The sequence below is a fragment of the Lucilia cuprina genome, chromosome 6, assembly GCF_022045245.1.
Source record: "Lucilia cuprina isolate Lc7/37 chromosome 6, ASM2204524v1, whole genome shotgun sequence".
NCBI lineage: Eukaryota > Metazoa > Arthropoda > Insecta > Diptera > Calliphoridae > Lucilia > Lucilia cuprina.
The window spans coordinates 15,806,837-15,819,759 of NC_060954.1; the positions used below are offsets into that span (position 1 = coordinate 15,806,837).

Genomic DNA, 12,923 nt, shown 5'->3' on the forward strand with positions numbered 1-12,923 from the left:
ATGTTTTTCAAAGGTAACTTGATCAAAAAAAAAAAATCAAATAATACTTTGGTTGAAAAATGTAATGAAAAACGTGTGTTAAGAATTTTTCGATCTCACTCCTTATAATTTTCATAACTGTCCTAAATTATTCATAGGAGACTGGTTTTCAAATTTATCCATAGTAAAAGCAATGTTATCGGTCAACCTGGAACAAATCTGTTTATTAGAAAAAAGTCTTTGAAATAAGAAAGGCTTAATCAAATCAAGAGAACTTGGTCAACCTGCAATAGGTCTGTAGATTAGAAAAAAAGTCTTTGAAATCTATCGAACTAATCATATATTCCTTAACAAAGAGTAAATCAAGTCAAGAGGACCGACCCGGTCAACATATTATTAGAAAAAAGTCTTTGAAATGACAAATGCTTGATCAAGTCAAGAGAACTTTGGTTAAACTGGAAAAGGTCTGTTGATTAGAAAAAAGTCTTTGAATTCGATCGGACTAATCATATATTCTTTAACAAAGGTTGAATTAAGTCCAGAGGACCCGGTTAACGCGCCACAAGTCTGTCGATAAGAAAATAATCTTTGAAATCGATCGGACTTCTATTTCTAACTACGTTAAAAACTTTTCGACCCAAAGTTTTGAGTTGGAAGAATGTTGGACTCGTGGAACAATAAGCTAAACATAGAACCTGAATTCCTGATATGCAGTAAATATTTCTAAAATATATAATAAGACTTAACCACTTTGTGGAAAAGTTATACACGGACTTTTAGACACACTTAAGGACCATCCACTGAAAATCATTCTTACGATCTTACAACAATAAGTAACATTATGTTTAACAAATTAAGTATATAAATGTCGGAGCAATATACCTATAATTATATTAACTTAAGGTCGAATATTTTATGACCGGATTACGATTAAATAGCTTTTAATCGTAATTGTAAAAAACAATTTAAATAAAGTTAATGTAGCGAAAAATTACGCAATTGCGCTAAAGTACCAATAACATTTAATGATAAGTATTATTATTAAATTGAAATATATTTAATTAATAACTAATATCTAGATAAAAATAGTACACAAACCAAAGCTTCCGTAAATTAGTGGTTAGTTGAAACTCGGTTAAAATGAGGCCAGCTTATTTTTACTTAAAATTTTTTATGATAAATTTAGTTGTTTACCAAACAACTCCAGTAAGTTTAATTTTCTCACATTTTATTGATTTTAAAAATTATTTAATTTCTTTTTCATTTTAGGCACCCAAACGCTGGAATTTGGAATTTTACTCTTTGACCTGTTCGAATAGTTCAAATACGATAAAAACCTTTGATTGCAACTTTAATCAATTGGCACCAAGTCATTATAACTTTACGACGCGTCTTATATTCAATAAGAATTTGGACAAACAGTTTTCAATACGATATTTAATCGATGTCAAATCACATTTCAAGAAAGATTATATAAATTTCATAAATATCAAAATAAATGCATGCGATGCTATACGCACTAACTATGAAATACCTTTGCTGAAAACTCTAATGTTGGAAATGAGAAGGACCAGTAATATTCCCTATCAGTGTCCATTTAAAAAGGTAAGAAAATGTTATATATTGTATTGGTATTGCTGGAGATTTAGTAATGGATGTTTGTTCCTTTTAGGATGTTCTCTATGAATTTAAAAATCTTTCTGTAACGGACAAATATTTGCTAATGTCGGTACCAAATCTTAATTTTACTAATGGTTTTGAATTATACGAATCTAGTAATTTGATTGGTTCTTTTATAACTAAAGGAGGTATTACATCGAAGACATGAATGATACCCTACACCAGGGATTTTGTTAAATTTTTTTTTTTGGAAAAATAAAGTTATTATGAAATATTTAAACAATTTGTTGACCAAAAAGGAGGATTTTCTGAAAGAGTAGATGTATGAGTGCTGGTCCAAGAAGGAAAAGAGCAACTATGGCATAGCTCGAGTACTTGAGCAAAGTGAACATGAACCGGCATAGTCATGTACGAACTTTTCCACCTGTGTATAAGATGCACACTGGGGTGGTGGTGAGTTGTTAAAGAAGCTCACCCAATAGTTGAAAAGAACTCCGAGTTTACATAAAGCAAAGACGACGAAAGGTGTTGGTGGTGGCATTTTCATTGAGGAATTTGGTTTGAAAATCTCCTTCCGACTCAATCCGATATCGGCGATAAGGAGGGCGGTAAATTTTCTAAGGTATTAAAGGATATCTAATAGGGATATCAGAATTTATAGCGGCAGTCAAGCTGCTATTAAATCCCAAACTGGTGTGTTCTCCAAATCTAAAATTGTCCATGAATGCCGGACGTTTCTCAATGAGATGGCGAGACATTCGAACATCACCCTAATTTGGTTAAAGGGACATGGAATTTCGTATGGCAATGGTATTGCTGATACCTTGGCAAGAGTTGGGACTATGCTTAGCAGACTGGATTTAGATCAGTTCTGTGTTATACCACTACTTGCAATAAACAGGCAAATCACTGAAAACTTCCTCTGCATTGCTCACGACAAATGGTCGCGTGAATACACATGCTCAATATGTAGAGTACTGTGGCCACAAATGGATCCACGCAGGTCTAAATATCTTCTTGGTCTCCAAAGACTGCAGTTAAGTAGGCTGATAACGATTATCACTGGCCACTGTAAATTTGGTAACAATGCTAGACGCATGGGTCTCCCGTTCAACAATTACTGTGTAGGAATTGTCAAAACGAGGATGAAGTAGAGACTATTACTCATCTTCTCTGCGATTGTCCTGCTTTGACGGAGGCCTGATTTCGGACGCTTGGATCGACCTATTTTGGTGATCTATACGAATTGTCAAACATTAAATTAGAACATCTTCTAGAGTTCATTAATTTGTCAAAATGTGTGTGAATCCTATTACTCACACTATTTCATCCTCTCCTTCTCTTTGCTATTGTTTCTGTTCTTCCACTATTTCCTATCTCTCCTTCTCTTTCTTTTTCTTACAGGTATTTTTAGAAAGCGATCAACCTGGAATTTACGTATTTTTGTAGAATATTATCGCGTATCGGTGAATTTGGACCATTAAGTTATGGATACATTCTAAAGAAAGGGACATATGCAACATTAGGGATTACTCAACTACTCTACAGTATTCTAAAGATATAAGGCCTGAGCGACTTAAAGATCAGTTGGTTGATTGGGTTTTCTGGCTGCAAAATAAACGCACATGAAGTCAATGAGTTCCTTATGAAGCTTTGGCAATATTTTCCTCGTTTGAATGCATTTTATATCATTTTCACGCCTCGGAAAGTTCGTAGAACATGATTTTCTTATCAAGCTTTGGCCATGAATTTCTTATTTGAATGCATTACATTTTATCACTGCTCCTCGGAGAGTTCATATAACGTTTTGGGTTATAGATGGAAGTATAAACACATCTTATTTAGTAAAATAGAGTTGCCAGTAGAACCATCGTGTTTTCGCCCCAATAAGATATTTAAAAGGACAATCTCATTTTTGTCGTGATCTACTTTGCCTGGAATGAAAATATCTCTCCCTACTCATTCGCACAGGTAAAAGTCATTCGTGTACACTGATCGACTTCGTGAACAGCAACCTTCCTTCAGTCCTTTTTTTGCTTCTATAGTTCTTTTGCAGATGTACAATTCCGTTACGACTTTATGCATAATGTTCGGTTTCCATGATAGTCTACTATCATGAATAACACAAACGTATTTTTCATGGTCCGTAATTGCGAGTAAGACTACGTTCTGAGGAGTTAATATAGAAGAATCGATATTATACTTTCTGATGAGTAGTATAAGTTCGGTTTTACACCCAAATCTAAATAGTAGGAGAGAGGACATCTCGTTGTGGTGTACTTCTGATAGCCTTTCTTTGTTTCATTGCTGTACCTATGTTGGAAAGAATAATACCTTGTTCGAGAAGTATCAGCTTTAAGTTAATTTACAGCTGAATGCAGTCTCTACCGATTTGCTCTTGGTGTATGCTTATAGAGTGGTTGATAGGAAAATGTTTTGAGTGACGTTCTGCTGTGAGGATCAATGATTATTTTCAAAGTTTAATGTTAGGTGTACATTCGTTGGTCAAATATATAGAACCATGTGATACAGGCTTGTCAGGTTTCATCGTAGCCAAGAGGTGGTAAGGGTGGTATATAGCATCCGGGCCTGGAGATTTGTATATATGTGATTGAATATATGTGATATATTTTTGGATATAGAGGGTGTCTTCAGCAACGTTAATATATTTTCTTTAGCCAAGACCCTGAACGATTTATAGTATCGATGCTCAAGGATTCATTGTCTAACCAATAGAGAATTGCTTCTGATTGAGAGTGCTGACAAGCTCTCGTAAGATTTTCTAAAGCTTGCTTTGCTTTCTTAAAACGCCATTCTCAATTACTATTACAAATTGTCCCAATTTAGACTCTGTCGAAGTAATAAGATTCTAGAATACAAGAAAATTTGGAATGTCAAGAAACGCCCAAGTATGTAAGTGATTATCCTTAGACGAAAATGTTTAGCAACAGGACATTAATCAAGTGATATATAATACAACTATTTAAAATATTTTCGCACTTGACGCTCGTCATAATGAAAGGCTTCTTACAAATATTCCTATCATTAGTTTTGCGGATGTTATTTAAACCGAGAAGAATTGCTTCGCTTAGTATAAACCACTTTAACTGGACTTCCTTTATTTAATGACATTTGTTAGAAGTAACGAAATAATTCCTCAGAAAATTTATATACATATGCAAATAAAAAAAACTTTATTTTAAAGTACTGACATTATGAAATTTTATTAACTTTTAACATTCTTTTCACTTTCGGAAGAAGACTACCTCTAGTTATAAGGCTGGCAATAATATCATTCGATTCATACATTTCCAATCCCTGAACGAAATGCATAAATGGCATAAAAGTACTCAAGCTTTGTTCGGTAAATGATAAATTTTAAAAAGCATAAGAATTATTCTGAAAAAAAACATATATAAGTATAAACAAAAGCCATTATTAAGTACTATAAGCAAACTCCATTAAATATACCGCTTTAAATGGACACTGATAGGGTACATTGCTCTTTCTTCTTATTTCAATAATAAGAGTCTGCAATATGGGTATATCGAATCCCTTCGCAAGTGCATCACAGGCATTCATTTTAACATCCACAAAATGTAATGTGACAATTCTCGCCAATGGTTTGGCATCGATATAAAAACGTAAGAAAATATCCTTTTGCATATTTTTATTAAATAATATATCACCATCAAAAGCATATTGATTTTTGGCAAATTTTTCCATTTTACACTTAAAATATTTGACACTATTTTTCATTGCCATACAGGTAATATTGTCAAATACTAAATCAAAATTTCTGGAGGGTGCCTGAAAATTTAAAAGAATATATATATATATATTAATTATGTCTTAAAAATATCGGGTAACCTACCTGTATTGATATTTTAATAATTAAAAATAAGAAAATTATTTTTAATATTTTCCGCCACATTTTCTAAAACTTTTTCATTAAATATTGTGTAAATATGTAAATATAGTTTTTTTTTCGGTAAGAAACTATAAAAATCCATTATCAGCCAACTGCAACATTAAATATTAGTTTAAATGGAATTTTATTTAAATTATGTCTAAGATATTATTTAATATATACATTATAATGACCTTAAAAAGCATAATTGTTTACAAATTGTTTAACAAAAACGTTCTCTTATCCTATGATTAATTTCATTAATTTATGGCTTAATTAACCTAAAAATTCTAAGCTTTCAGTGGCCGTTGAAATTGGAAAAATCTCTTAAAAATCTTAACTTTTATAAGGATTTTTGTAAAAAAATGTCAAATTTCATATTAATCATACGCTCTGTGGTGCTAAATGGAAAAAATCTTCATTTCGTTAAAACTATTAAAGATAATGTTCTGAAATTTGGCTATTTGATGGAACACATATTAATCATTTAAATTCACATGCAAATAACCACAAATTCGCAGTCAGCTTATGAGACTTACCTGCATGTGTGAAGTATTTAAACTTTTCTTAAATTTATATAAAATTCATATCAAATCCAAAAAAGGAAAACAAATTTCAATCTAAAAAATATTAACATATATAAAACAAATACCTTAAATATATACGGAATGCTTTTGTAAAGGGACGATCAGTGGAAACGAAGCGTTAAACGCAATTGTCCAGTTCATAAGTGAATTCTTCGATATCAAGCTGTGCGATATCGCTATCAAGTAGCGTGCATCCTAATAATTTTATTTAATCTCTAGATCAGTTTTATGTTAACCTGGTGCTAAGATCAGCTATGAGATGTATAATATTACTATCAGAATAATATATTTCACTATACATCATAGGCTGCCATTTCGTCACCTTTACTCTAGGATACCACGATTAATAGCCTCCTAAGGCCCTAAATGAGACGGAACGTAGAACACTCTGCTATGTAGACGATGTCGCAATACTTTTATGTGGAAAGGATTCAAATTACATCTGTAAAAGGGCTGAGGAAACTCAAAATACGACTTTGTGTAGAAAGGCTAAGTGCTAAGACCCCTTAATGTTAACCCGACAAAGACGGAAATCTTCCTTTTCACAAGAAATAAAAACATTCCTCCGTATACTGAACCTTGCTTTCTGGGCAAGAATATACCGGTGACAGACAAATTTAAGTACGTAGGTGTTATACTTGACCACATAGAGAGTCAACAAAGTAAATCGGTGCTAGGCGATTTGAAGAAGAACTATATGCTTCATAACTGAATCCACTACAAGCTAGGAAACACATGGATAGGAAGCGGTACAGCACAGGGTGTCATTTTATTACCTTTACTCAGGGTTACTACGATTAATAGCCTTCTAATGACACTCCTAAGGAATATGCACAGGAGACCTGTCAGGTCTGCTAAGTATACTACACCCTGCTTACTGCACAAGAAGATACCTGTGAAACATAAAGAACTTAGATATAATCCTAAACGGGAAATTAAAAGGCAGATGGGTGATGGGCGGTATAGAGGAGAACTATAGATAAACGCTTTAATAATCTAGTGGACTTCTTTGGACATTGAGTTAGATCACATTTAAGATATGAAAACGGCTTATAGCTTTAGGCGAACTAACAAAAAGTAGTTATAGGACACGTCGTCAATGTATATTGGACAAATTGAAAGATCATCGGATATGTCTTGTGACATACTACACACAAGATATGTCAGAAACTTCAAAACGCTGATCCTAAATAGAATGTCCTGACCAAGCGGGACATTATATAAATACCAATCTGTTGCTAAACTGATGGCTATAAATGGAGGGACAAAGTAGGCTTGGGGTTCTATATTTGTAGGTAAAACTACAAAAATCCCATGGGGTGACCCTGATGAAAGCAAGGCAAGCAATTTACTCAAAAAGAGTAAGACGGAGATAAGTGTAATGGACCGTATGATGACGGGGATATCTATATAAAATTGTATGTGCGGATTTAGGCGAATGTAAAGCATGCGAAGGGAGAGTAAAACTCTGGAGAACTTTCTTTGCCACTGTCAGGTATTAGTCAATGTTAATAATCTGGAAATAACATAATACTGACTGGAAAATTCTTAGGAATTTCGTCCAGAAAACTGAGTTTTCGAAAGATGTTATCAAACTAGAAGAAAATAATTCAATGAAATTTTGCACATGATCTTCTATTGTCCCAGGGACGAAGCCTATTGGAAATAGTTAAGATAGGGCCATTATTTCACCTAACCCCCATACAACATAACCCTCCTTTTAATCAAACTACAGATCGCAATTTTCTAGATAATTCAATTAAATTTGGCACATGATCTTTGTAACAGGTGTAAGCCTCGCGCAACTTTAATTTCTACTTGTTTTCCCTACTAAAATATCCTTTTTATAAAAAAAATGGCCAAAATTATTATTAAGCATACGTACTGTGGTTTTAAAACAAAGAAATATTTATTAATTCTATTAATACTATTTCCGCTAGTGGCGGTGTAGTTCTTCGGATTTGATGTAGTTTACATCCTCCTATTAACTTATACTGTATTTAAGTAACCGTTTTTCTTTAATATTGTTTTCTTTTTTAGGTCTTTATAAAACTTTAGATTATTAACTTTCAATAATTGTTTAATTTTCAAATAATTCTAAATAATCAATCAATTTTATAAAAATTTTTATAAAAATTTCAAAAATTAAAATTAATTATACGTACTGTGGTTTTAAGCCAATGAAATATTTGGTTGAACGGTAGTTCAGGCTGCAATAGATGCACACGTGGGTCCTATTGGTTCATTTGTGATACTTGTAAGTGTAATAAAGAGAAGTGGAAGAGGGCATAGAAAGTTATGGTAAGAAATAACAGTGAAGAGGTATTAGGGGTATTAATAGTATTATAGTGTATTGAAAGATAGTTAGAAAGATACTAAGAACAATACATAAGAGAGGAAGCGTCTAGGACTCGAAAAAGCTACTGCTATTTGACTTTGACTCGTCAAACCAACCGCAGTGCCTGAGGAAGGTTATCTATTTTAGTGCCTGAGTTGTTCTCCAGAAATCGATGTCCCAGATACTGAAGTCGGATGTCCTCAAGTGCCGGACAGTGGCAAAGAAGATGTTTAATTGATTAATCTTCTTCCTCATTTTGACAGCTTCTACAGAAGTAATCCAAGGTAATCCAAGTCAGTGGCCTGTGTTGATAGGTATAGTTCTGCTGAGTTGAGTACGGCTATATCTTAGAAGATGCGCTTTTTAACAAGCTTTTTCCATATCTTCTTTATTCAAGTACAAGTTGGCTCATTTTCCCATCTCGCTTGTAAGAGTTCATAAAACATGTTGTCTATGATTCTTTTGTCCTATCGAAGTATCACAGAAGCGGTCTATGCCCGTGTCGGGCAACTGTGAACCCGCCTTCGCGAGCTCATCACCGATACAGTTGTCTGTAGAGTCCCCGTGTTCGAGTACACATACGCATACGATGTTTGAATGCCTCGACATCGTAATTAAGGATATCCGGCATTCCTAGACTAGTCGTGATGTAGAGTATACACCTGTAAAGGACTTAATTGCAGCATGGCTGTCGGTAAAGATCAGGATATCTCTGTTTGATATCTTATGATACCAGAGCTAGTTTGCTGTTCTTTTTTCGGAATGGATTGGATTACAATAATTACTTATTCTAAATGTAATCCTGTTTACAAATTCTGAAATGACTATACCGGCCCCTACTCGTTCTCCTCATTTTAAGTCATCTGTGTACACAGATAGGCTTCGTGGAGAGCGATCTTTCTTCAGTCCCGTATTTTCGGAGATGATGAAACTAAACCTACCTGGGAGAAAGGGCTTGGGGACGCTGTAATCAATGTTTACCGGTAGATTACCTATCCTATCGGTAATAGTAGCATGTCCGTATTGTCTGTACGACCATGCGTTTACAAAGTATTTCCTTCTAAACAAAGACTTAAAAGCATGTTATTCATCATGGACAAATTTTTAAGTTATATTTGAATTTTTTTCAATCTTTCTACAAACTTAAAAAAAAAATTTGACAGAATTTATTTGAAAAACCAATTCCCAACATCGTTGTTTTAATAATGTTTTATTTTAATTATTTAATAATTTCATTTACAAAGTTTTGAAATTTTATTATTAATTTTAGATTTTGGCAAAAGACTACCTGTAGTCTTTAAACTTGCAATCATATTATTCGATTCATAGAAATCAAAACCCTGAACAAAATGTAAAAATGGCATAAAATAATTTAAGTTGAGATAAGTAAATGTATAATTTTTAAAACTGTAGGTAAAGTTCTGAAACGAGTTTAAAACAAACCATTAAAAAACTATTTTATTTTTTTTATTTCAATATAACACAATTTACTATTCCAACTTACCGCCTTTAAAGGACATTGATAGGGAAAATTACTATTTCTTCTCAATTCAATTATACCATTTTTTAATAAAGGTATATCGAATTGCATACGCAAAGCATCACAGAGATTCATTTTAAAATCGATAAAATGAACTGTAATATTCTTCGCCAATGGCTTTGTGTCAATGAAATATCGAACGAAAAGCTTTTTATGCATAATTTTATTGAATAATATATCTCCGCTAAAAGTATAACGATTAACGGCTAATTTTTCCATTTCACATTGAAACAGTTTAACACTATTTGTTAAGGCCTTACATGTAAAGTCATCAATCACTAAATTAAAACGTCTTGAAGGAACCTGAAACATAAAATTATCGTTGATTTTAATTTAAGTTCTTATTTATGTTTTGTATTTTGTATTTTCCACCCACCTGTATTGTAATTTTGAAACTTGCAGTTATATAAATTAACAAGTAGGAAAGTATAGTCGGGCATGGCCGACCATATAATACCCTACACCATGAGTATATTTTTAAAATTTTTACTTTTTATAAAATTTTTATTTTTTGTAAAGAAACTTTTATGTTGAATATTACCATAATTCCAAAATATTTAAGTCATTTATTGATAAAAAACTAAAATTTCTAAATAAGGCATTATATAGGTCAAATATGGGCCGATCCTCGGTAAATTTGGGAAAAGGATATATTTCTAAATAACAGTTAGTTTTGTTGAGTTTCATTGCGATACAAATGGTTACAAGTCAATTTTAGACGTTTAAGTCATTTTTTGAAGGGGGGTTTGTATGGGGGCTAGGGTCAAATATAGGCCGATCCTTACGAAAATCTGCAGTGTCATTTATACTTATATAAAACTTATTTGTGCCAATTTTTAGAGAGATAATAGATAATAGAATTTTTAGAGAGATAATACGTTATTATGGCATAAAAAGTTCAAATCGGTAGGTACGGTTGTATGGGGGCTAGGTGAAATAATGGACCGATTACAACCATTTTTAATAGGCTTCGTACCTGTACCAAAAAACATGCTTGGTTCAAATTTCATCAAATTATCTTGTAAATTGCGGCCTGTACCTTGCGCACAAGGTTTACATGGACAGCCAGCCGGACAGACGGACGGACATGTCTTAATCCACTCAAAAAATGATTCTAAATCGATCGGTATACTTTAAGGTGGGTATTGGACCAATACCCACTATAGTGGTGTAGGGTATAATAAAATATGATTTAGTTTTTACAATAAAACATTTTAGTTGAATTGTACCTTGATTTGAATTATATCTATAATTGCAACCTAAAGTTCGATTACAAGATTTACAAGACCTACTCGGGGATTCAGTTGCACGGGGGCTAGGTGAAATAATGGACCGATCGTAACCATTTTCAATAGGCTTCGTTTCTGGGTTAGTAGTCGAACATGTTTCAAATTTCATTGAATTATCTTTAAAATTGTTACCTGTAGATTGATTACATGGTTTACATAGACGGACATAGATAAATCGACTCAGAAATAATGGACCGGTCTTAACCATATTCAATAGGCTTTGTCCCTGGGACAAATTATTATCGAAGTGCATTATGTGAGTACCTGGCATGATGACCTATCCCTATCCAACGCTTAGTCCCGCAGTCACTCCTCTGTGATGTATCTGTTGTTTCGGCATCAGCACCAAACTTATCCCGAACTTAACCGCAACATACTCTTCCCGCGAATTTGGGTTTAAACAACTACGTGGATCCCGAAAGAAACGCAACCAACTGACCAGCCAGACATTGTCCTGCGGGTAACTGGCCGTCCGCAGTATCACATTATGCCGTGCTCTGGTTCGACCTCTTTCAATCTATGCAAGGTCTAAGTCAGGCAGTAGTCTGTAACCAATTTATAGTCCCGGCCAGACTGAGGTATTGGAAAACACTTCTGTTCCCCGGGATTGCAATAACACCAAGGTGGAGGCTTCACCAAGGTAACATGCCCTGGGGGTATTGTCCCTGGGACAACAGATGTTCATGTAACATCATGAATCACCTGCAGTTTGATTACAAAGTGTACATAGACGGACGGTCGGACATAGCTAAATTGACTTAGAAAATTATTTTGAGCCGATTGGTTTACTTTAAGGTGTTAGTTTGTATCTGAATCTCTTTGAGTACCCAATTGATCGTTAGATTAATTGTCACTTTTAGGATATGTCAGGATCACCTCTGGTTCCTATAGATCCGCCGAAATGTCCGAGATTGATCACGAGGTATATCTCTAACTAACAGCGATTTTCTCACCGGGTCATAGTTTCCCTAGAGACGTCAGCACTAGTTTTAACAGGTTGGCCCTTTTTATTGTACGCCAGCAATTGCACTTTAACATAACAACCAACATCATCGGTCCAATATAGCTTCAACATTTTTTGACGGATTTGGAACATATCTCCATCACTCCTTTAAAGAATTGCACTGACCAACGAGTTTTTAGCCACTCCGTTATAGGTCCTGGTTTATTCTTCAACTGTGGTATGTTCTGGAGATGTTTCTTTTCATCCGAACATTCGCGTTGAGGTATTGAAGATGCGTGGGAGTGGCTACATTTGAAATTGTAGAAGGGCCAGCTGAGATAATGGAAATTTGTCCCTAATAAGCCGGTACTTTATCGGTTCCTCATCAGCCGATTTAGTTTTAAGATGGTTATCAGGGCGGCAAGGCTTCTCCTATGAACGTTTTTATGCTTAAAGCATTTTTATTAGAAAAGGTTGGACCTTTCATTTTGTTCACGATTTAACCTATTCAGAAGCCGCGGGGCTTACCGCTTGAATAATGGTGCTGGAAAAAAGAGGATTTACTGACGTACCAGCGAAGGGTTTTACAGCAGACATGCTTCTTGGTAGACTGCTTTTGAGATTGCACCACGATCAGGGCACTCCAGCTGAGCTAATAGTGTTTTGAATTACAGTAGGATCAGAGCTCTTGATCTTGGTCCAAAATTTAAATGTATT

General features: G+C 34.0%; 1 protein-coding gene across 1 annotated transcript in view; it reads left to right on the top strand.

Annotated features, from left to right (window-relative positions):
* The window catches only part of LOC111682301, a 2,648-nt gene extending 841 nt beyond the window's left edge, over nt 1-1,807 (top strand). Inside the window, exons 2-3 of the mRNA XM_046953449.1 lie at nt 1,249-1,584; nt 1,652-1,807. Of these exons, the coding sequence (XP_046809405.1) occupies nt 1,249-1,584; nt 1,652-1,807 (492 nt within the window). The remainder of the gene's footprint in view (nt 1-1,248; nt 1,585-1,651) is intronic.
* Nucleotides 1,808-12,923: the final 11,116 nt, after the last annotated feature.